The 26,498-nt window shown below is 42.9% G+C and overlaps 1 protein-coding gene across 1 annotated transcript in view; it reads left to right on the forward strand.

Annotated features, from left to right (window-relative positions):
* The window catches only part of CFAP61 (cilia and flagella associated protein 61), a 612,448-nt gene that overhangs the window by 196,509 nt on the left and 389,441 nt on the right, over nt 1-26,498 (forward strand). Inside the window, 4 exon segments of the mRNA XM_082249457.1 lie at nt 317-443; nt 3,097-3,174; nt 5,943-6,149; nt 8,880-9,014. Coding sequence (XP_082105583.1) covers nt 317-443; nt 3,097-3,174; nt 5,943-6,149; nt 8,880-9,014 — 547 coding nt within the window.

A 26,498-nucleotide genomic window follows, 5' to 3' on the forward strand; every position in this document is an offset into this window, starting at 1 on the left:
TTTATATTATCCCAGTGCCACGCTTTACTCTGTGCTCTCGGAGATAGAAAACAGACTGTGTGCACAAGTACTAAAAAGCCCGAGGGATTAATGTGCTAATGGTATTGTAGCTGCATTTCCCAGAGCTTCTCAGTGTTGCTTCCTGCCTCTGAATAATGGTGCTGAAAGAACAGCTCCTGCGGGTTTTTGCATTTGAACATTGTGTGTCTAGCAGCACCCGCTTTATAATTGGCTGCATTAGTACAGTTAATCTGCAATTACATTTCATGCAGTCAGAAGCTAATCATTTGCATGGGTGTTTCACCTTCGTTTTCAGCTTTTTACAGGTGAGGGCGGCAAAGTCCAGTGACGTACCGGCTGTAGAAAAGCTCATAGGAACGATGCACATCTATGAAAGCATATTGAAAGACCTGGAAATCTACAATGATGCCCGGAGAAATGCTGTAAGTGAGGTCATTCAGAAACTAGTTTTTTTGGTTGAGGATTTTATCATGGCACTGTATAGCAGAATGATCACATGACAAGCCATTATTGTAAAAGCCAATCCCCTGACCTTTTACATTGTATTCTGAATTCAATAGGTCATTTAACGTCAACCTACTGTAAAAAACGATAGTTCCGTTTTTTAGTGGCTGCTGTAGGATTGGATTACCTACTGGCTTTTCTTATCTTTTGGGACTCCTAGGGATCTTAAAGTGAACTTTTGCTTTGTCTATACAAGTCAAAACAGCAGGGTCAAGCTACATGGTCACTTTAATGGCAGCCCCAGCACTTGCACATACTTATTTTAAAGTGTTTGTAAACCTCTGAAATGAACAACGCATATCCTTCTATAGTGTGTGCTTGTCTCAATCCAAAGCACCTAGTGAGAATCTTGTCTACCCCCTCCTTCCTCTGCTATCTGTATGAGTCACGTCTCACGTCTGACAAGTAATCTGGACACCAAGTGTCATGTAGGAGAGGAAGGTGATCTCTTACAGCTCCGGCTCAGTACTCCTGATAAGGTAACAGGAGGCACAAGAGCCTGAAGTGGCATGAGTGCCTGGCAGTTCTGGTGATGATGGTTGGAGGTGAGAGGGCTGTGTTTACTTGGATGTAGGCTGGATCAGGACGCAGGGCAGCAGGCGCAGTATGCTGGAAGACAGTCAGCAGGCACTTTGTGGCTGGTAGGTCATGGGCAGCAAGCACTCGGCAGACCGGCAGGTGACAGACAGCAGGTACTTGGCAGGCTGCAGGGGTAGGGATGGCCTCCACGGGCTGGACATCGAGCAGAGTCAGGCAAGCTGGGTAGGTAACTAGCAGGCACCTCGGGTACAGAGCAGCAGGCAGCAGAATAGTCAGGTTCAGGCTGGAGTTGGCAAAAGTAAGCAGATAGGCAGAAGGATTAGGCAGGGACGTGGTCAAAGAGCAAGCTAGGGGTGGGTTCAGACAGAGTTCAAGTGTGGTTAGACAGATAGCAGAACGGCAACATGAGATCAAGCTTAGGAACAAGTAGCAGGTAGAAGAACGCTGTAGACCATAAGGCAAGGTCCTAGTGCAGCAGGGGTGTTTAAATAGCCCACTTGGCGCCAATCTAGTGGCGAACGTGCACGCTGGCGCTCATGCGCATTTGCACGAGTGTGGCTTTGGCTAACAGGAATTCGCCATTTGCGCATATTTATGCACCTATGCACATTTGATCTTTCCTGATAATAGGTTTGGCTAATAGGAATTCTCAGTCTGCGCATAACTATGCGCCTGGGTACATTTCGTCTTTCCTGACACCCAAGCAATCCTGGAAGGGACCCTCCCACCCCCACCACCTCCAGCACACAGCAGGTGATTGACAGCCTTAGCTGTGCACATTTGCCTATGAAACTGTGTAGGGGGGGGTGTCTTTTCCCTTCACTCAAGTCTCAGATTACACTCAGTTCCCTGCTCTTTACTGTACAAGGTGTGTCAAATCCCCATCTCCTGAAGCACAGAAATGCTGTGTAAGCAGTGCACTTTGAGCAGATGTAGAGGAGACAGAAATGCAGATAAACAGGTAAAAATTACAGTATGTAGAAGGATTTGTTTCATCTGTGTAAATCACCTGAGGCTGGTCACTTCAATGTTTGTAGGGGCTTACAACCACTTTAATTGCCCTGCATTTGACCACTGCAGTTTTCAAGAGCAGGAGGACTGCTGATTATGCAGCACAATTATTAAGTGACACTTTAAGCAGGAGTGCAGAATTTGAAACTGTGGCAGAGAGACCTTGGCACTTGGGGGTTCCTCTCCCCCTGCAGCCTCTGTCACATTTAAAATCGGTGCAGCTGTGTGGACCTCCACCCAGCCAAGCACATCATTCATTCACAGAGATCTGTGAATGAATAAACTACAAATCCTGCCTGCCATCGCGGAAGTCGGACTAGTAGTTTTAATGTACTGTGAGTATGCTGATCAGCGTGGTAGAAGCCCATTTACACTTCCTACAGCTTTTTTTCCTGCAAAAATATGTGCATTTTTTTTTTTTTTTTTATTGAACTTGCCGTTTAAGATAGCCAGTTGCTGGCACCCTGAGAGTCTGCCAAGAGGCAGCCTATAGCAGCATCAAAACTAAATGCATACAATTTCTGCAAAAATAACATATATGAACTGGTGCATTTGTTTTATCACCTCTTATGTAACTGACTTTTTCAGTAACATACAGGGTTCTCTTTTAAGCTTTATCTTACTGCTTTGCTTCCTTACAAGACTTTTATTTTTCTCTTTGTCTTGATCAACAATATTGGGACGTGATTAAAATAAAATTTAGTTGCTGGTTTTTTTTTTTACTTTTTTTGTAAGCCATGTTTTAAAGGTGTTTTACAGAATGAGACTGTCACTCCACAGAAACCAATTACATTTTGCCTTTCACTCCTCAGTTGCCTTTTTCTAGTTTTAATCTGATTAGTTACTATTGAGCAAAACAACCATTTCCTATGTGAGTTCATAAATAGGGCCCAAAGTTGCCAATTACTATGCTATGTAGGAGAATGTGGGACAATACAGGTGAGAGAATAATGGATTGTAATATTGCAATTGTGGATTAGAGTTTACATACTACAACTTTTGCTATTATTTTTTTAATAGGATGGAACACCCGTTCAGGCATTTGTTGCTGAAGTGGCTGGCCAGATTGTTGGTATTTCAATACTAAGAAATGAAGAGGTATAATCATTTTTTTCTGCAAACTTTTTTCAGTTATTAATTAATTTACTGTAATTTCCCTAAATTAAGCTCTCGGATAGAGATGGAAAGGATAGAACCTTTATTGGGTTATTATGAAGGCATGGTTGTGCTTGATGATGTTAGCTTGACATCATCATGCACACTAACGCTGTTGCTTCCAGTTCTTTTTCTCATACCTAACGTGCCTCTGAGTGCTGCCCAAGTGACATAGTCAGTTAAGGGGCCTGTGTGCAGAAGTGTGGATCAGAAGTCACAACACAGCATAGATTAGGTCAAGTTGACATCATCAACATTGTCCATGCATTGCTGATTAGAAGTTGTCTTCAAAGTTCTTCTGATTTCCTCACAACAGACTAGAACAGTGGTCTCCAAACGGCAGATATGGCCTATCGCTTGCTTTTATCTGGCTCTTGGGGCACTATTTCATCCTCCGATACCAACAATTGGGCATAATTCCCACCCCACTAACACCAGTGAAGGGGCACAATTCCTCCCAATAACACCATCGATGGGGCACAGTTCCTCCCAATGACACCAACAATTGTGCCCAATGACACCAATGATTGGCATGAATCCTCCCAATGAAATGACACCAACAATGGGGTAAATCCCTCCCACTGACACCAAAGAAAGAACATTGTTCTTTCCTGCTGACTTTGGGACCTTTTCTGCTCCCAATGGCCACAACCCCCCCCCCCCCCCTTAAAGTATGAAGAACGGTAAACTGGCTGACTGCTTGTTTAGAAATAGTCAATCACAGCCAATCACACATTAACTCTGTGACCAATTCCACTATTGTCTGTGCATAAGTCAGTAGCAGGGGACGATGCAGAGAGCCTGGGGAGACTTTGCCTTTTACATGATGCTATCTAGAATAGGTCCTAACGATGAATACCTGGTATAGATATCTTATACATAGTTAAATTTAAAATTTTAAATGAGCAATTATCTCTTGCAGTTCTGGGGGAGCCCCTCTGCAAGTGTTATTTTTTTTCACCAGAGTTCAGCTTTAGGTAAACGGACATCAGCCACTTAAGAACTAATTAGTTGCTATGGGTTACTACACTTTTCACATTCCCATTGCTCCGTGCACTGTTTTAGTATATGTTAGCCTGTGTGTTTACTGCTTTATAAGCATGCATTTGTCCTTCATTGCTTGTATCAGCCTCATTGTATTTTCATATAAGGATGATCTCAGTCCATCTCCCAAACATAAAACCCATCTAGCAGGAGATTTATTTCAGATTGTAGCCATGCATAAAGTTTGTTTATAAGCCATTAGCACACCATTGCCAGTTAAAGTGAAAAAAACTGTGAAACCATTGACATTTTATGTGGGTCCCACAACACTACTGTATTCACTCTGGATACTAAGCCTGGGCCAAGCCACATATTATGTTTATTATCCAATTATGTATTATTTTAAGTGGGTAGGAAAAAAGCTGTAGACGTCTTGTTCTATGATTACTGTATATATCTTTATGGTTACAAATGTGCATATTGAGTTTTACATCACGTGCAGTTATAGAACTCTGGTTTCTCTTAAACCAATGTTTAACACATTATTAAATAATTATTGAAGAATAAAGAATTATTCTAACACTACAACTAGGCTGTCTGGTAAATTCACAAGTGATAACTCATATACTCTGTACCTGTCCAGAATGCTGTACATGAGTTTATGTACATAGGCATTCAAAACCCATTTAAAATGCCTTTGCCCATGTTTTGGCCATGTGATTACATGTGTTTACAATAAATTTGCCATGCATTGCTTTGCCTTTTATGAAGAAATAAAAAGCACAAACTTAAAGAGACTTTGTTGCTTGTAAAAAAAAATGTTTAAAAATTTGACATATGTTTATCGTAAGTTTTGCACATGTCTCTTTATTTCTCTGGTTATTGTCACCAGTAAATAAAGAAAATTTGTTCCATTGACCACAGGATTTTTCTCACTTTTTAGAGATGAAATCTCATATTTTGTTGTATTTACAGGAAAGGAAGTATAGGGAAATCTCTCCAAAGGCTGGCTTAAAACCTATGTTTGGCTACAATTCAAAAAACAAAAATCAGCACAAGGGACATAGCTTTCTGTTGGTATGATGTGGCGCTTGTGCAGATACTTCCTTTTTCTGTAGAAATCTTCCTCTGTCCTACCCCCTGTAATGCTCTGGTGCGGCAAGGGATTACAACAGCTAAGGGGCTGTTCGGAGCTACCATCAAGAGAGCTTGACTATGACAACCCTTTCTGGCCAGATCCACCATTCATAGAAGCTGTAGTACAGCTTCAATGAATGACACAGGATCTCTGATTGTAGGATGGGTGGATGACTGATAGCAGGGGCGGTGGTGAATGGGGCAGAGTAAGATTTATACGGAAAGAGGAAGAAAAAGCACAATGGACACGTACTAACTTAGTACCTGTAAATTACTTAGGTCCCCTGTGCTGATTTTTGTGCTTTGAATTTTTGCTATTATTTAATGCATTCCTTATTTTATCCACAGTATATTAGATATACTTTAATCTGCATTTTCCTCATACTACTTACGAAAGTCTGCCTAACGTCAAGAACTTTTTTTTTGTACAGTCTCTTCTGGAGTTCATACAGAAATTAGAATACAGAAAACTATCATTGACTATTCAGCCACATGGATTACTGCATTATTGTTAGCTCTGTATTCAATATTTTTTTGCCAACACAGAAAAATGTATCTGTCACCATGTTTCTGTTTTGTCATTGATCCAGGACATAGAATACATTCGTTCACATTACAACATTGAAGACTTTATCTACTACAACCATCATCAACGGGATGAGCATGGACATCTTCACCATTATGCTTTAAATCCAATATTTAAACATTTCAGCAAATATTTCCTGAAAGAGATTTTGCGGTTATCACACAAATCTTCTCTCTACTACCCTATCTACCCACCCTGTGATAAAAGCCAGGTAACTATGTTTTTGTCAGTGTGTCATTTCTTGCTCTTATGACTCTTCCAATGTAGGGCCAAAATTACCATAAAGTCAGTTTGTAAAACAGGATGCCATATACTTACAGTACCTTTCCAGGGGCTTGCATTTTACAATTCTGCCATTTAGCAGATGCCCACCCCTGTGGGTATGTGAGACTTCCATGTGTGCCCAATACCTGCTTGCCCCTCCCTCAAGCTCATATGCCCTATAGTGACATATGGACCAGCGGAAGGAACAACAGTATGTAGCAGGAGAGAAGGTGTTGGACACAACCGGAGGTGAGGATCAGCAACATATTTAAGTTTTAGCTCACAGGCTGCTAGAAAGGTAAGTGAATTGCAACCAGATCACTTTAATTTCTACTTCAGATTTGGGAAAACCCTATCCACTTTGTTGTTGCCTGTTAAAGCAGTGCAATGTTAGTACAATGAGGCAGATATTGAACTTTCCTTGGTATAAATGGATTTAACCTAGGCTAGGATCATAGGATCAACAACGTCTTACAACAACTATGATTTGTGATGGTTTATATAAACAGTCATTTAAATTATATCAGCAATATCTCCAAGCCATACAGATTTTGGTGGATTTTGTTGATTGGAAAGAGCTAAATCTGATTGTTTAGCAATTTTTAGCTATATAGACCGTCTCCTAAACTGGACTTACAGAGGTCACAGTATTTCCCATGACAATGCCTTCATCTTTGTTTAGGCATCATCTAGGGTCAGAATCTACTTTCTGGACTACAGTAGTGCCTGAGCAGTTCTTGGCTGAATACACAAAAGTCTGACACAGATCAACCCTCTGCTAAGGTCTCTAACCTTGTGACTTGATACAAAGTTACAATACATCATGCTAGTTACTAACGGGTGGGGAGACGGGAGGAAAGGCGTCCTCCTGCCTGCAGTAGGCTGACCATATCTATTAAGCCTAGGTAATGTTACTTGTCAGGAGCTATTTAATAATAAACAGAACAGCTTTTTTGAAAAATTATACTGCTGTTGTATATTGTGAAATGTGTTCAGATTTGTAAAATTATTGAAAGGTCTACGGTAGATTAAAGTAAACTTGTCATAAGAGAAATACGGGGGGGGGGGGTGCAAGGGGGGTTCCAGTGCTGATCACTCCTTCAGAAAATGCTAGCTGTTCCTGGTATCTACACTTTCTGGGACACTGTCCCGAAATAATTACGAAGGTCAGTAAAAGCTCCTATTATGGAGCTGTAGGTCCCCACAACACTGCAGAATCCAACTAATGATCACTAAAGATGTGCATTTAAAAAAGACCCATAGATCTAAAAAACAGTTGTTTGAAGTAGAGGTGCACCAGATGGAAATTTTGATCCCGAAACCGAAAAGGCAGGATGCACTTGGACAAAAAAACAAAAAGGACAGTTTTTAAGAAATGTGTGTATGTGTATATATATATATATATATATATATATATATATTTTTTTTTTTTTTTTCTTTTTTTTTAGATATAATTTTATTATTTTTGACCTTTTAAGTAATATCATGAATTTAGATGAGTATACATTTATTGTTGGCCATTATTGGCACCTTCAGTGCAAACAAAAGCTCAAGAAAAATGCATCCCTTTAAATTCTATGTACAGTATGTCTTCACACTGGTCCATTGTGCTTCCATTGTGGTGTTCGAAATCCTGCTTGCTGCGTTTTTTGTCAGTTAAAAGAAATGCACCAAAAACGCACCTCCCCATTGAAATGCATTGAAAACGCTGCAAGAACGCATCAATCGCACACCCGTTTTACGTTTTTGATGCGGTTTTAAATCACATGACCTATGAAAATCAAACCATAAGCACAGTAAAATCACAGCAAAATCGTGGTAAAATCACTGCATTTTCGGCGCCACTATCGCCATATTTTTCTCTTATCAGCAAAATGCCAATAACACCATTTTCACCCGATTTGTTTTGGCTGCCAAAATTTCGGTGCATCCCTAGTTTGCATTAATGGGATTATGGCAGATAAATCCATCATTCACCATCCTTTAAAATGACAGTTCTTTAACACCTGTAGTAAAATCTGTTATGTCCAAGCAAAAGCTGTGCAGGTACCTGATACAGGACCGTACGGCCATGTACTAATGAAGGCCATGATAGAGGACCTCTTGAGCTTTTAGTATAAACTGTCAGAAGTGTTTGCCCTCTCTTCTGTTCCCAGTGACATCCAAGTCACCTCGTATTTCCTTATTATGATGTTCTATTTCTACTTGAGTTCTACTTTCCTGCATCATTGGGTTTTAACAATGGTAATTATGGAACAATAACCACAGGCTATTTTATTTTCTTGCCATTTCATGTAACAGCTGATTCCAAATGTGGAATAGTTGTCGAGCATATAACAAAATAGAGGGAGTTTGGATTTAGCTGATCTATGACAGTGCTAAGAAAATGAGCTCCTGGGAAACATACTGGTAAAACAAAATGCCATAAACCAAGCCACTTGTTTATCTGTCATTCCCACTGAGATGGTAATGTAATTACTCTCATAATTATCTTCATTAGTGATGGGTATTATGTGAAATTCATTCCGCTGCTCTAGGAGTATGTTTATTTGTTATTATTTTCCCTAACCCGCCTCTCACGATTTGCCAAGTCTGTTAAGAATCCTGTGTTTGTTAAACATCTGCGAGATGCAGAGCTGACATTCTCCAAACTAAAGTGTTGATCGCTGTCTTTCAGTTTAAGAATCCCTGTGCCCATTCACTGACATCTGCCCTTCATTACATGGTTCCCGTGCGACCAAGACGACAGATTGTCTATCCTCTGGAAAAGCTTGGCATAAATGCTCCATCAAAGCAGGTCTCCAAGGATCAGGTGGGTAACAGAAGCTACAGCAGGCAACAGGCACCATGCCAGGCTCTACAAGGTTTGGCAGATGGTATGAAATGACTGCCTTAGCTTCAATAGGTTGCTTCTTAATTACACAGAACCCCATGCTCATACCCTTACAGGCAGAACTGCTATAAGTTGTTGCTTTGTTTTACTAGTAGACTGTTCACTAAAAAGACCTAAAAAAGTAATCTAACAGATTTTATCACATATGCCTGTTAGGTATACACTATGGAGTTGATTTACTAAGACTGGAGAGTACAAAATCTGGTGCAGCTTTGCATGGTAGCCAATCAGCTTCTAACTTCTGCTTGTTCAAGGGGAAGTGTAGCCAAAGCTTTTTTGGCAGTACTTCTCCTATGGTTGTTTGTACTTCCCAGCTAACTGGGAAAATATATAGCGCTTGCTGGTGTGTACAGGAACTACCGGAATAAAATGTATATAATATAAAATCTACGTGACTAAAATCATAAAAATGGGCTGAGCCTCTAAAAATTACACATATATAAATAAGCGGTAAATGTGCCAATAATCAAGTCCACAAAATTCAGTGTATTCTTAAAGTGCAAAGTGATAGAAAAAAAAAATTCATAGGTGGCCCATTTGTGATTTCTCAAAAACAGCCAGAAAAGCAAAAAAGCCAAAAATATATAAATAAAAGTGCTGGTGTTTTATTTATATATTTTTTGGCTTTTTTGCTTTTCTGGCTGTTTTTGAGAAATCACAAATGGGCCACCTATGATTTTTTTTTTCTATCACTTTGCACTTTAAGAATACACTGAATTTTGTGGACTTGATTATTGGCACATTTACCGCTTATTTATATATGTGTAATTTTTAGAGGCTCAGCCCATTTTTATGATTTTAGTCACGTAGATTTTATATTATATACATTTTATTCCGGTAGTTCCTGTACACACCAGCAAGCGCTATATATTTTCCCAGTTAGCTGGGAAGTACAAACAGTTTTACCGCATACTTTTATAGCAGCTGCTTAGTTTTTATACAAATTCTGTTTACATATTCACCCCTAGCCTACATTCTATTAGGTACTCCTAGGCGCGAGAAAAATATTCTATTGGATATATATATTTGCAACTTCTCCTATGGATCACAGGAGTGCAATTAGTTCTGCACTCCTGTGACCTGTTTACAGACAACAGCAGGCTATAGACCGCTGTCAGGTGACATCAGAGAGCCGGTCCAGGCTCTGAAAAGATCCCAACTATATAATCGGGATCCACCCAGAAGCCTGGACCGGCACCTGGCTCAGCCTCTGAGCGAGCCGCTGAGAGCCTGAGCCTTCTGGAAGACTCCAATCTCTTATTCAGTTTGATGCTCCAGTGAGCGCTGGAGAGGCAGAGCAGAGGCTGTCAGTCAACAGCTTGTTTCAGGGTGAACACCAAGAGCTGAGCGATCAGCAGTGTTTGATCGCTCAGTTCTCAGTCTTAGAGATGGCAAGGGACAGCTAAAGCTAAGATCATTTCTAGCTAAGTATTTTTTTTTTTTTCCCCATAGTTCTCTTTTAACCACTTCAATACAGGGCACTTTTCCCCCTTCCCACCCAGGCCAATTTTCGGCTTTTGGCACTGTTGCATTTCGAATGACAATTGCACGGTCATGCAACACTGTACCTAAACCAAATTTATGTCATTTTTTTCCCCACAAATAGAGCTTTCATTTGGTGGTATTTGATCAAGGTAAGGTATTTTCTTTTTTGCTACACAAATGAAAAAAGACCGAAAAGTTAAAAAAAAAAAACGTTTTTTTGTTTATGTTATAAAATTTTGTAAATAGATACGTTTTTTCCTGCACTGATGAGCACTGAGGAGGCCGTACTGATCGGGTGGTACTGATGGGGTGGCACTAATATACAGCCCTGATGGGCACTGATAGGCGGCACTGATGGATAGCACTGATATGTAGCATTGGTTGGCACTGATAAGCATTGATAGGTGGCACTGATAGCCGGCACTAATGGGCACTTATAGCCGGCACTAATGGGCACTGATAGGCGGCACTGATAGGCAGCACTGGTGGGCAATAATGGGCACTGGTGGGCATCACTGATGGCAATGATGGGCACTGGTGGGCAGCACTGATGGGGAGGGCACTGGCAGGCAGCGCTGATGGGGAGGGCACTGGCGGGCTCCCTGAGCCCTGATTGCCATCCCTGGTGGCCATAGTGGGCATCCCTGGGGTCATGGGTGGGCATTCCTGGTGGCACTAGTGGCACCTCCCCCCAAGGGTCTGCATTGGTAATCAATGCTCTGATTACCAGCACAAATCGGCTCTCCTCTACTCGTGCCTGTCAGGCACAAACTAAGGAGCTCTTCCTATTTACTATGTTACCAGTTGTGATTGGACACTGCTGGTCACATGGTAAAGAGCCTATGTCAGTAGGTTTTTTACCGAGATCGGAGATGCGGTGTGTCAGAGTGACGGCATATAACAGCGTGTCAGGATAATACAACCACCTTCCCGCTGTCAATCGCCTATAGGGTGGGCGGGAAGTGGATAAGCTTTAAAAAAAGCCTGGAAGCTGAGTTGTTTCAATGCAGAGCTGCACCAGACTTTGTACTCTCCAGTTTTAGCAAATCAACCCCAATGATTGTTTTGGTAAATTTGCTGGCTCTTTTTTTTTTCTTGTTTGGTTAAGATGAAGTGGATAATTGTTGAACCCTGCGTCAGGTTTTTATTGCTGTCTGTGTTTCTGCTGTAAAGATTCACCCTCTCTCTGTCCTGGTGTCAGAAAGTGACAAAAAGTGATGGAAATTCCAAAATTGTACAGTTATCCCCAGAACAGGAGGTGAGAGGAAATCTACCAACTGCTGCTAAGAGTGGATTTTCTCGGACTTTGGAGAATTATCACTAACCATTTACTACTTTATCCAAAGCTAAAAAAAATGTTTTGGCACTAGATATACTTTAAATAGTAAGCTTGCAAATGCTACAAACTGCACTTCTAGAGTAGAAAGAAAATTGTTATTGCGGGAACTCTTACGCTAACTGACGACTGCAATTTCATAGATTGATAAAGATAAGCGGGCTTTGTTAGTCCCCCAGAAATGCCTGGTTGTAGCTGTGACTACTGGGCCCTCTGTTCCTAAGCTACTTGTAAAAGTACTCTGAACACAACCTTGCATACAGTCCTCTTGCATAGTTGTATTTTGTACATTTGGCCTGTGACTTGGATGAAAATTCTGGCAAGTGTAGCACTTAGTTTTTTTTGACATTTAGGAAAAAGTTTGTAAAAAATTTACTAAAAGCATATAAACCTCTTTGGGGAAATTGCATAGTTTGCCGGAATAGGAAAATTAATACTGCAGTAAAGGGGCCCTGTCATGATGGGGTCACTTGTATACTATACTATACCTGTACAATATGAGGCAATATACTTACCTTTCCAACGGATGTTAACCTCCCTGGCGGTATGATTCTTTCGGATTTTAGGTGCTGAAAGCGGTACCATTATTTTGCATGTAATTCCTAAGAATGAGCAGCCCAAACCAACTATTAACATATGATTTTTTTTTTACTGTGCGTTCTTCTTTATAACATCTCGGGTATGATAAAGTTTGAAACACAAAATCATAAATTATAATATAATAAAAAACTATAAATAAGTAAAAGTATGTATGTATGTATGTATGTATGTATGTATACATATATATACATATATGTGTATATATATGTATATATATATATATATATATATATATGTATACATACATATATGTGTATATATATATATATATATACATATATGTATATATGTATATATATATGTATACATACATACATATATGTGTATATATATATATATATATATATATATATATATATATATATATATATATATATACGTATATACATATATGTGTATATATATGTGTATGTATATATATATATATGTATATATATATGTGTGTATGTGTGTGTGTGTGTATATATATATATATATATACAATATATACATATATGTGTGTGTGTATATATATATATATATATATATATATATATATATATATATATATATATATATATATATATACATAAAAAGTACACTTTTGGCTCTGAAATGTAACCCCGAGCCAGGCTCGGGAATACCGCTAAGAAGGTTAAAACACTGATGCTACACTGCTCCTTGCCACTGAAGACTATAAACATTTTGGGTGAGTGGAATATCTGTTGCCCCGGTAGAAGTCCTGTGGTGATGAAACACATAGGGTCGGAGTGGCTTGATCATGTCATTGCGCTAGACGGAAGTGGACGCCATCTTGCTTGATTGGGGATTGTTTACAGAGACATGCACATGTTTTCTTATTTATACCTACGTGAGTAGTACTCGCTTTTGGGTAAAAGTTTGTATAAAAGGTTCACCATATTTAGTTCTCTTTATTCATATGTACAACACATGGGGAGTCGGAGGTACTTCCCTGGATTTACACCCTGAGATACCATCCCGGACATTGTGCTGCCTGATTTAAGCACCGCTAGAGACAGCGAGTCCCCAAAAGCCCGTTAGACCTGCCTGTACATAGGGGTCCACGAATTCTGGTAAGAGGACATCACATTAGGGTGTTGGTGACTGGCTTCTTTGGTAAAGACAAGAAGACGATACCCATCTTTGATCTTTTGGCTGTTGGAACCATACTTTTTTTACTTTTTCTCATTTATGGACTGTTTTTCATGGTGGATTGTATTGGATTAATATATACTGATTACATGGTTTTTTAGCACAACACTTTATGTTTACATGAATATATGTTACCCCTGCTGCAAACTGTGGTTTCCCCCTGACTTCTCATACATCCTGAAGTGATGTACAAGCTTTCGGGAAAAACCACAGTGTGTGGTAGGGGAACAGAGAAGTACAATATATGACTCTTTTGTACAGGTATAGCATATGCAAGTGACCCTGAGTTGACAGATATAATCTGATTGTATAAACAATTGCTAAAATCTCTTACAAAACTTTAACTGAAAGTAAATTCTAAAGTTATTTTCAGTATTTTAAAATCACCAGATGTTTTAAAAAATAATATCAGTTGAACCTGCTATAATAGTCTTTGTTCGGGTACTTCCTGCTCTCATGTGTCTATTTTGTCATGCTTTTTCCCAACGGAAACTACAGAGGTCCATGCCAACAACTGTTACACAGGAAAGGGTCACTGTTGTCACTATTTAGGAACTCGCCCAGAAAAATACTATGCAGCCATTATTGGTGTATATGCATTTACTGTAGATCACAGGTATCAAACACAAGGCCCCCCAGGCCGAATGCGCCCCCCCAGGCCATTTCATGTGGCCCTCGCAGCTGCAGGATCCCCCTTGTCTCTGCCCCCACCTTGTCTCTGTAGTTGGCAGCAGGGAGGACAGAACTCCTCTGCCTGACCCAGCACTCCTCTGTGCAGCTGCAGAAAGGCTCATTCTTGCCCCCCTTCTCAGAAGTCCGCAGCAGAGAGGAGGGCAGAACTCCTCCTACAGATCCTGCACATCTGTGCAGTCGCAACACCACCTTGCCTTTGCCTCCCCTGGTCTCAGCATTCAGCATACTCTGGAAGCTGACTCCAGCCCTCTTCTGGTTCTCCTCCAGACCCTGCACTTCTTCCCAGATCAATCCGCATCTTTTTCCTGGCAGCAGCACAAGGTAAGGGGGTGCATGGTGATGTAAGGAAGGGTGGGTGACTCTTGACTTCTGATGGTGGGGGGGCTCTTGACATCTCATGTAAGGATGTAAAGGGGCGTGGGGTGCTCTGGACATGTAATCTTACTGATCTAACCGGCCCTTTGAGGGCAACCATAATGCTGATGTGGCCCGCGATGAAATTGAGTTTGACATTGCTGCTGTAGATAATAAGTGTTGGCAGAAAGGTTGAAGGAGTTCAACAGTGCTGATTTGCAACAAAGGATGAGAAAAATGAAAATAATATACATTTTTTAGATGCCAATTATTTAAAACATAGAATACTAAAAGCCATTTAATTAGGGTTAACATTTACCGCTAAAAGGTCTGTAGAATGTCAGTTTTAGAAAAATGCAGACACCCTGAATCATATGTGTATATCCTTTATCATCTGCAATGGGTCATCTTCCAATTTCTCTCAAAGCCCTGAAAGCTCAGGGCACTCTAGTATTAGAATGACAGAAAGTCAAGGGCTACTTCACCTTCTCCCATCTCTTCAAACTTCCTATTGTTGGTTGAGACGCCCATTATGTTAGAGACAAAAAAAAGTTGCAAAAGAGGGAAATCAGCCTTCTACTTTTTGCAGCCAAGGATGAGGTTTGCAAATGAGAGTAACTGTGTTTCACGAAGAGAGTGCATGCATCACATTACAGCTTCACTTTTAAGAACCAAAAGGTTTACCTTAACATACTGTCTGCTGTTGCACAATTGGATAATTGTGGCTAAAACAACTTTCTACTAAGTGAATGCATTAAAATGTATCATTGTTCCCCGCTGCCTTATAAGCGCTTATTTAAGGCTGTACAGTGGTTTGTGGTAACACACAGCAATCATCCAGATTTTAGTTCTTATTAATTATGAACATCTAGAAGAATGAAATCTTTCTTATTGGTTGCATTAAGTTACTGCACTGGTAGGAAGCTATGGATGGAAGATCTAAATGATTCATATTAAAGAGAATCTTATGTAGCACACCCTACATGCAGTTTAAGGGGATACCCCACCCTGCACAGCGAGGCACACCAAATTGTCACAGGCACTCTAGAGACAGAACAGTCCATACCTTTCATTTTTGTGGTTTATTGAGGATTAATAACTTGGATGGGGATGGGAGATGATGGGATGCCCACTTGACTTCAGCAACAAAGCTTTGGCAACAACTTCAGGGACATCTTCCTATACACAGTCCACATACAGTCTATATACAGTCTCCTTGACACTCCTCCTGCACTTCACTTGCTTGCAGTTTCCAGCTAGATCACTGTTAAAGTGATTGTAAAGTCTCGTTTTTTTCCCTATAAAAATAACAAACATGTTATACACACCTGCTCAGTTGTAGTGGTTTTGCACAGAGCAGCTCGGATCTTCCTCTTCTCGGGTCCCTCTTCTCTGATCCTGGCCCGTCCCTCCTGTTCAGTGCCCCCACAGCAAGCAGCTTGCTATGGGGGTACCCGAGCCGAGACATCTCCCTGTGTCCATTCAGACACAAAGCCCCAACCCCACCCTGCCCCCTCTCTTCCCGGATTGGCTAGCTGACTTTGATTGGCAGCAGCAGCAGCCAATGGCACCGCTACTGTGTCTCAGCCAATCAGGTGGGAGAATCTCGGACGGCTGAGACACTCGTGGACATCGCTGGTCAGAGAGGGACCTCAGATAAGTGTTAGGGGGGCTGAGGGGGGCTGCTGCACACAGAAGGCTTTTTATCTTAATGCATAGAATGCATTAAGATAAAAAAACCTTCTGCCTTTACAACTCCTTTAATGTATCTGAAAGGCACATTTACATTTAGCAATGGCCCTTTGCACTGCAGGCAGGAACTCTAAGCCCCTTTTTGTGTAGCAGATTACAGTAATCAGCAATTACTTTCCTTCCTGTGGCTTGTGGTCCCAGCACCACCTCTTCAGGCACTGCCAACCCACCTGGCTGCAGTTGACCCTTTTTCTAGCCTTCCAGACTATCTTTCCTCCACAGTCCTTCAGACTGACTCACACTGGCCCACCCAGCTGACTCTGAGATTTCCCAGGGATGGGATGAAGACTTGGCACACCGCTGTTTTCAGGGAGAACTGGCTACCTTTGGCAGTCTCCCACCTTGTAAGTCCCCAGTAGGTCATGCTCCTGTGCTCCCAGAAAGGGCTTCCTCCGTGTGTAATGGCAGGATCCTTCCAGCACCCAAGCCCCGGCCAAAGGTCACCCCCCCCCAGACTAGGGGTACCCCAGAGGGCCACCAACAGCCTCCACAGCACTATATCTCCATATCTCCATCTTCCACCCAACTGCCCCTGCTGGCATGGCTCATGCCTATTTATGAGGTAAGCCTTGCCCCCTGCCAGCTCTCTTCTGGGGATTGACTGAGGCCCTCATAAATATTCCAGGCAGCTCCTCCTAACCTCAACCTACTAGCTCTAGAAGTTTCTACAACATTCTAGACCAGGGGGAGTCACCAGAGAAGCTGTCAGGATGAATCATCCAGCCCTGACTCACTGAACACTGACCCAGATTCACAGCTCTCATTTAGCCCTGAGTTAACTATATTTAGCTGTACTAAATAACCCATACTACATCTAACACACACTAGAGTGTGCTACATTTATAAAACAAAAACAAAATGTTAATTTTGGCTGTAAAGGAAGAAGCGATTGCTCAACTAATGTGGGATAGGTACAGTGAAATTAGTAACTAGGCTTAGTTTCACTGCCCCAGAACTAGTATGTGCCCCAGGGAATGGGTGCTTCCATCAGAGTCTGATCATTATTAAACATATTTGGACTTCCACAGTCCTTGGAGGGCAGAAAGGAAAGGAGCTTTCCTATGGATTTAAAGTGAAACCGAAACAATAGGAGTAATTTGATTTTTTGGCACCATACTTAAGCACAGGAGGTTGTTTCTACTACATTTTAAAAGTATACATGGATATCAGATAACTGTTGCCCAGTTTAGCTGATTTTGGCTAGATCATTTACAATCCTTATGGCCACATGTGCCATCAGACTACCTTTCCAGCTGGCACTTTCTGGAGAAATAACTCATGTATATTTTGTATGATTTGGGCCAATTGCTATTAATTGCTCTAATATAAGCATTAAAGTTGCTTGGCTGTTCTTTCTCAAGCATTGCAATAAGCATGCACGCTTGGGTGGCCTCAGTCTGAATCTTTATGAAAAAGGCTTTTAAAATAAAAGATATTTAACCAGTTGTATTGTGAATGCACATTGCTAGCCATATCATACAGGAAATAAAAGCGAGGTAGCTGGAAAATTCCAACCTAGCCAAGTGTCTTTTTTACCCTGCTATAATCCAAAGAGCCCATAGACATAGAAAGCAAAATCAGTCCGATTTGGAGATGATCCCATATGGTAAAAATGATGTAGTACTGTTATGTAACTGTATCAGCCAAATGATCAGACCAGTGGTGATGTGTAATTTCTACTTTACTTAACAATGTGGAACGTAGATTACACAGGAGATCATGTGAACAGGGGTTTGCAGTACAAAACAGCAATATGAGGAAGGGAGAAACATTCCTAAAACATGTGAAAACAATTGTATTGCAGTTCTAGTAATGGCCACTAGATGGCAGCAGAGTGTTCTGAGTTCAGTTTACAGATAGGATAAAGATCTGAAGATTTCTCACGTGTTCCCAGAGATTGATCGTTCATTCAGCAGACTGGGAGCTGTGGGGATTTCTTGCTGGCACAGACTTCACACGGGCACTGCTGATGCTGACTTTGGTCAGGAGGCTCTGGGGGCCGTAGATGGGACCAACCCACTGCTTGGACAGCTTCTCCACATGGACTGTAACAGAGTCCTCTCCAGTGACTGGGGCTTGGATAAATACTGCGTGCTCTTGTGCTCACTGCTGGTGGCCCACACACCAGACTGATCGATTGATGACCCAGCACCTGGGGACAGCTCACTTGCCCAGTCACTGCTGTCCCATCAGGCAGGATCTCTCTGAGCACAGGAAGCTGGGCGGAGCTGGCATTTATACTCCCTGGGCATGTCCTGGAACTCAGGGGATGCTGGGAGCCCAGAGGATTGTGGGGAATTGAGTTAAAGGGACTTGCACCTGCATCTGGATAAAGGCGCACACCACTACACTCCACCCCACTTGAACTTGCGATCCCAGGCAAGTTCACAGACCATACAAAGTCCTCTTGTGCAAAGCATTCAGGTGGTTTCCCAAAGTTGCGCCTCTGAGAACATCTCAAGGGTTGAGGTTCAGGCTCTTCTCCAGGAGCAGGCAAAGGTGCATCCTCACTTTCAGGCCTCTCCGTAGACAGCGGGTCAGAGGGCTCCACAGCAGGAGTAGGAATCTGAGCTGGGCAATCATTGGGCTGTACGGCATCGTCTGTACCTGTAATCTCTCCTGAGAGACTTGGAGGTAGCAGTGGGGGAACAGGGAATAGCCAACACTGATTCTCTGTTGGGGTTGTTACTGGTGGCTCTGAAACCTGTTCTTCTGGCTCTCTAGATGAGCTCCCATGAATCTCCCTGTAGCTTTCAATAGGCTTAAGGAGCCTGCGGTGTAGCCGTCTTGGCCTGTCTTGAGTATTTTGCTTCTGTATGTCATAGACTGGCACTTCTCGGATGGGTTGCCGTAACACAACTCCAGGCATTTCCTCCCATGGAGTTTGTAGCTTACCCTGCTGATGTGCACCTTTGCGCCGGATCAGGACCCTGTCTCCAGGTTTCAGGTCATGGACCTCCGTTCCTGACTCTTCTTGTTCCACCCAGGTTCAATCCTTTACGAACTGTTGGACTTCTGACAGGGGTCGCCTCCACTCTTGAATCCAGGATGCTGCAGTATACTCCAGTTCTTCAGTGGGGACAACACCCCATAGATCTGTGGGTCCCCCAAGAGTACGACCGAACATCACATGGTAAGGAGAGCGACCCGTCGCTGAGTGCACAGTATGGTTATACTTCCAAACCACTTCAGCCAAGTAATGGGTCCATCTGGTTCGTTTCTCACGGGCCAGTCCTCTCAACAGCTGTATCAGGGTATGATTAAACCTCTCACATGCTCCGTTACCCTGTGGGTGGTATGGGGTCGTATGCGTCTTTATGACACCTAAGGAGCGACACCATTCCTGGAAGAACTCACTTTCAAAGCAGGGCCCTTGGTCTGAATGTATATTCTGAGGGCAGCCATAAGGGAGACAGAAATGCTTCCACACTGCTTGGGCTGCAGTCTTTGCAGTCTGGTCATGAGTTGGCACGGTTACTGCAAACTTAGTAAAGTGATCCACCATAACAAGGACATAGCAATGTCCATCTTCTGACATGTCAAGGGTGAGAAATTCAACTGTTAGTACTTCCAATGGGGCAGACGTGTTCCAAGTCATGGGAGGCACCTGGGCCTCAGCCCCTTTTGTCACGGAACATACCGCACAGTGCTGAGATATCTGATTGATCAACTGGAACAGCCTAACACACATGGCTTGCCTTTTGAACCAGGCGAATGTCTTGTGGACACCCCAATGTCCTCCTTCCACATGGATTCTTTCTGCCACTTGTCTAGCTCTGGCCCGTGACAGTACGACCTGCCAGGTTACCGAAGAGTCATGGGGGAACATTATTCTGCGATACAATATGCCATCTCTCAAGAGGAAACGTGACCATTCACCCAACAGTTTTTGTGTCTCTGGCAGCAGTCGCGATCTTTCTCTTCTACTGGGCCACCGCTGTAACTGCATGGCTTCTCTTACTGGGGCAATCACAGGATCATTCTTCTGTATTTCCGCCCAGTTATACTCTTTCAATACATGGATGAGGTCCACCCGTGGTTGACTCTTAGGTCTAGCCCTCATTACGGGTGGAATTTCTTCTTCTTCAGCCTCTTCATCTACATCTCGCTGTGGTTGTACTGAAGGGTACCGTGATAGGGCATTGGCCACGTGTTTGTCCTTTAGTGCTGCCAAGGTAAGAAGCAGATTTCTAACTTCTTTAGGTGGTCCCAGGTGGGTAGGACATCGTTTCAACAGCTCTGGCTTCAGCCCCTGGATGATATTCATGCCCAATATCACCTGCGGCTGTCCTCTTCCGGATACACGTGTAACCACCACACCTTTTTGGCCAAGGTCCTGTCCCCACAGTTTTACCTTCATCCAGGTAATCCCAACCACTTCTATAGGAAGTTCGTTGGCAGCTGTCAGTGAGGACCATGGGGTATCTCGACTCATTTTCTTCTTTGGAAAGTATTGCTGGAACAAAGGTTCTAGTAGAATAGTGACTTGGGAGCCAGTGTCGAAGAGACACTCGATCTCTTGGCCATCGAAGTACCCATGTACCACAGGGCAATCGACCCCCACGTCCTCCGTGTGTGACTGGGGAGTCGTTTTGCTGGACCGCCCCACTGCTTGACTCCTAGCGGCGGGGCGCTCTGGGTTTAATGGCCCCCTTGGTATTTTATCAGGACAGTCCCTCAAGCAATGTCCCTTTTGTTGACAGCCCCAACATGGGGAGGGTGACCTCTCCCTTCTTGGTCGCCGGCGGGGCGGTGATCGGTTTCTCCATGAAGGGATGTTCTCCCGTGGCCCCCTTGGATTATCTCGCTCGCGCCTCAGCGTGGCAAGTTCTGTCTGGAGCTGGGCCATTCCTTCGGTCAGCTTGTGGATGGCCACCTCCCATGGAGCTATTTGTTCAGTTTGTGGCAGTTTACATGGTTTATCCCCTGTGCTGGCCATGAGAACGTCCACACTGGCACGTCTGGGCTCTGAATACAGGATAGCTGCTTCTAAAATTTCGTGGAATTTTAAGTTTGGGTTACTTCTGTCCTTTTCTTGTAGCTTTTCCCTGACTTTGTCAGACAGAAGTCCATCCAAAAACTGATGCTTCAGCCACCCGTCTGTATCACTCCAGCCAGCACGTCCTGCTCGCCTCCTCTCATTGCGCCGGATCTCGGCTGCTATATCCTGCAGTTCCAGAGCGTACTGCAGAATGGATTCTCCCACTCTCTGCCTTCTACTGATAAAGCGAGCCCTAAGATCCCCTAATGCAACCGGTTGGGTATACACTGCTTCCAAGCGGCTGATTAACTTGTCTAGGGAATCCTGGTCCTCTGCTGGAAGGTGCAAAATTAACTTCCTTGCTTCCCCTTCAAGGGCATTAATGGCCAGATCTGCCTGCTGTGTGGGTGGCACCCCATATGACCGGATCAAGCCCCGCAATCTCCTAATCCAGTCATCCAAGTCCTGATCTGGTCCTGTGTACTTAGGCAGTTGCTGTGGTAGCAATCCTGCCAGTAATAGGGAAGCTATGGCAGACTGTTTGACACCCTCAGTGCTGCTTCCCTCACCACTGACTGACATGGCTGATCCTGTTCGTGACGCCAAGTGTTATGTAACGGTATCAGCCAAATGATCAGACCAGTGGTGATGTGCAATTTCTACTTTACTTAACAATGTGGAACGTAGATTACACAGGAGATCATGTGAACAGGGGTTTGCAGTACAAAACAGCAATATGAGGAAGGGAGAAACATTCCTAAAACATGTGAAAACAATTGTATTGCAGTTCTTGTAATGGCCACTAGATGGCAGCAGAGTGTTCTGAGTTCAGTTTACAGATAGGATAAAGATCTGAAGATTTCTCACGTGTTCCCAGAGATTGATCGTTCATTCAGCAGACTGGGAGCTGTGGGGATTTCTTGCTGGCACAGACTTCACACGGGCACTGCTGATGCTGACTTTGGTCAGGAGGCTCTGGGGGCCGTAGATAGGACCAACCCACTGCTTGGACAGCTTCTCCACATGGACTGTAACAGAGTCCTCTCCAGTGACTGGGGCTTGGATAAATACTGCGTGCTCTTGTGCTCACTGCTGGTGGCCCACACACCAGACTGATCGATTGATGACCCAGCACCTGGGGACAGCTCACTTGCCCAGTCACTGCTGTCCCATCAGGCAGGATCTCTCTGAGCACAGGAAGCTGGGCGGAGCTGGCATTTATACTCCCTGGGCATGTCCTGGAACTCAGGGGATGCTGGGAGCCCAGAGGATTGTGGGGAATTGAGTTAAAGGGACTTGCACCTGCATCTGGATAAAGGGGCACACCACTACAGTACTAGTAGATCTACCACAACTGTGGAAGTCCTAACATACCCAGCCATATTCCTGACTAAGTTACACACTCTGGCTAGTAGGACAGGCATAAATAAATTTTCCTAACAGCTGCAATCACTGGTCTAGTGGTAGAGTTAGGGGGTGTAACGCCCATTATTGACACTGCTAGCAGAGACAGAGCCACTGAGAGCAGGACACCAAGTACGGTATACCCAATCCATACTGCACTCTATACTGCAGGTCATTGGAACAAGCCAAGGGTCAAAGCCGGGAATGGAGACAAGACAGGTCAAAGGTAAGCAAGGTCGGTAACAGGAAATCCAAAAATAGTAAGAACAGGAACACAGTAGCACACGGGCAGAAGTTGAAGGTCATCCAGCAACTACTGGCCCATACTGCTGGCTTTAAATAGCCCACTGGGCGCCAGAATCTGTCACGCATTGCATGCGCTATCTGGCACATGCATCCTAGCGGTCGTTCGTTTGCGTGCATGCGCACATTCGCATTGGCCAAATCCAAATTTCTATGTGCCAATCTTCGATTTTACTGGGCATTTGCAGGTGTGCCAATCCTTCTAAGAACCGTTCTCTGACATGCATATTACTTACTTTTTTTTCAACTTTAGAAACCTTGTCTCTCCGGGATAAGGTGGCGCCATCTTTATTATGGGTTTCTGAGTCCGCTTTGCATAGCATTTCTGCCCTTTCATGTTTCGCATGCTGTAATCTTGTGCATGCACGATCGTGTCTTAGCCAAGCCTCATTCTCAATCCAGTGTTCCTAAGGCAACTGTGTTCGGCCGCTCATAGCCTGTCAGTCCTCTGCTGTGGCCGATCGGTGCTAAAGGATGCAGTACGATGTCCAGGTTTACTCCCCATGTGACGTTTACATGGGGAGTATCAGGAAGCTATGAAAGACTCTGCAGTCTCGCGAGTTTTGATAACTAAGCCACAGGGAGCGGAAATCCCATTCACGCCATCCTGTCAATAGACGGATGGCACACATAGAGCGCTAAAGATCAAGGGAAGGGATGCGCATGCACCAGTGACTTCATTAAACAGAATGGGACGGATTAGAAGAAAACAAAACAAGTAAGGAGACATCTACAAACAGCGATCATTACTGTTTTTTTTTTTTTTTTTTGATGATTAAAGTTGTGTGGGAGAGTTTACTACCACTTTACCATAGCGCTAAAAGCACTAAAAGTGCATGGTCTGCTTTAAATTGTATGTCAGGCCAAAAAAAAAAAGAAAAAATGCATTACTTATCTGCAATACATGCACATTTCCCCATGTTTTTAAAGACCCTGCATTCACAGGAAAATACAGCTAGGTCCATACATATTTGGACACATTCACAATTTTCATACTTTTGGCTCTGTATGCCACCAGAATAAAATTAAAATGAAACCATACAAATTAACTTGAAGTGCAGACTTTCCGCTTTAATTCAAGGGGTTGAACATACATATCAAGTACAAATTTTAGGAACTGCACCCATTTTTATACACAGTCCCCCCATTTTCAGGGGCTCAAATGTAATTGGACAAACGAATATAATCATAAATAAAATGTTCATTTTTGATATTTTGTTAAGAATCCTTTAATGGCAATGACTGCCTGAAGTCTGGAACCCATGGACATTACCAAAGACCGGGTTTCCTCCTTTTTGGGGCTTTGCCAGGCTCTTACTGAAGCTGTCTTCTTAGTTTTGCCTTCAGGGCCGGTTCACACTCTTGCGAGTGCGGCGATCGCATTTAATATCGGAGCGCACTGCTCCTTCATTACATGCGATCGGATGTGCGGTGCGAATTCAGCCATACACTTTGCATGGCTGAAAGTCGCACAGGACCCTTTTTTCCAGCCGCATCAGGATCGGATCGCACAGTGGTTCACACTTGTGCGATCCGATCCTGTGCAAACTGTCAGATCACACTGCGATATGCGATCAAACTAGGGGGTGTCGTTAACATTTAATTGACACCCCCTGCGTATCGCATATGGCAGTGTGAACTGCCAGGTGTGCGTTTGCGATGCGGGAACAGGCTGCAAATTCGCAGCCTTCCCGCATCGCACAAATGTGAACCGGGACTTAGTGAGTGAAATTTATACTCAATTGGTTTGAGATCAGGTGCCGTCTAATCAACTTTGCTGCATTTGGCTGAATCTGGGCTGACAGTATATCTCTAAACACTGCAGAATTCATAAGGGCTGCTTCTGTCACATCATCAAGAAACACCAATGAGCCAGTTCCACTGGAAGCCATGCATGCCCATGCCCATGCTATCACACTGCCTCCACCATGTTTTACAGATAACGTTGTGTGCTTTGGATCATGAGCTGTTCTGAACCTTGTCCACACTTTTTTCTTCCCATCATTCTGGTACAGGTTAATCTAAGTTTCATCCATCTAAAGAATGCTTTTCCAGAACTGCTATGGCTTTTTTAAATGTTTTTTGGCAAAGTCTAATCTGGCATTTCTATTCTTTAGGTTTATGAATGGTTTGTACCTTGTAGTGAACCCTGTGTATTTGCTCTCGTGAAGTCTACTCTTTTATTGTAGACTTTGACAATGATACGCCCACCTCCTGGAGAGTGTATTTCACTTGTCTGGATGTTGTGAATGGGTTTTTCTTTACCATAGAGAGGATCCTGTGATCATCCATCACTGTTGTCTTCCATGGACGTCCAGGCCTTTTTTGTTGCTGAGCTCACCAGTGCATTTTGATTTCCTCAGAATGTACCAAACTATTGAATTTGCCACTCCTAATGTTGCTGCTATCCCTCTTATGGATTTGTTTCATTTTTGGAGCCTTAAAATGGCCTGTTTCACTTGCATGGACAGCTCCTTTGAATGCATGATGTAGGTTCACAGCAATAGATTCCAAATGCAAATACCGCACTTAGAATCAACTTCAGACTTTTTAACTGCCTAATTGATGAAGAAATAATGGAGTAGCCCACACCTGGCTATGAAACAGATTTTGATTCAATTGTCCAATTACTTTTGGACCCTTGAAAAAGGGAGATGGCTATTACTAAGTGCTGTAATTTCTAAACCCTTCCTCAGATTTGGATGTACATACCATCAAATTAAACATGAGAGTGTGCACATTCAGACCATATCCATTATATAACTATACCTTGAAAATGTTTTGGTAAATACCTGAAAATATCTAAAACTGTGCCTGGGTCCAAATATATATGGACCTAACTGTATCTGTTAATCCTAGCAGAAAGTACTCGCTTTGAGTGGGTTGTTTGACTTCTTTGAGTAAACACAGATAGAGTGCACAGGACTCAGGACAGCTCTGAATTTCTGACAGGATCAACAGGTGTTTTTTGGCACTTATCGAACAGAAATAACGAGACACTTTCAACGGTGCGTATACCGGACCAAATGAGAGAAAAAAGGAGATTCACATTGCTACTGTTTATATGCATTTGAAATATATTGCTATAAGCACTTTCTATAGAAAAAAATTTTCAGCAAAGTCTTAGTATATCAGAATGAACACCTGTCAGTTTCCATCAAACAGGATAGGAGCACACAAATATTCCCTGAACAGTTGTACTTCACAAGACATCAATGTTTCCAAATGCAAAATAATTTATTGACAGCTACGATTAGGCTGTTGAGAACTGTTAACACTAACATTTCAAAAATACAGGATTGCCTTCAATCGTTTTGTGCTGTCAAGTTGCAGTTTGGTTAAT

The sequence above is a fragment of the Pelophylax lessonae genome, assembly GCF_965119305.1.
Source record: "Pelophylax lessonae genome assembly, chromosome: 3".
NCBI lineage: Eukaryota > Metazoa > Chordata > Amphibia > Anura > Ranidae > Pelophylax > Pelophylax lessonae.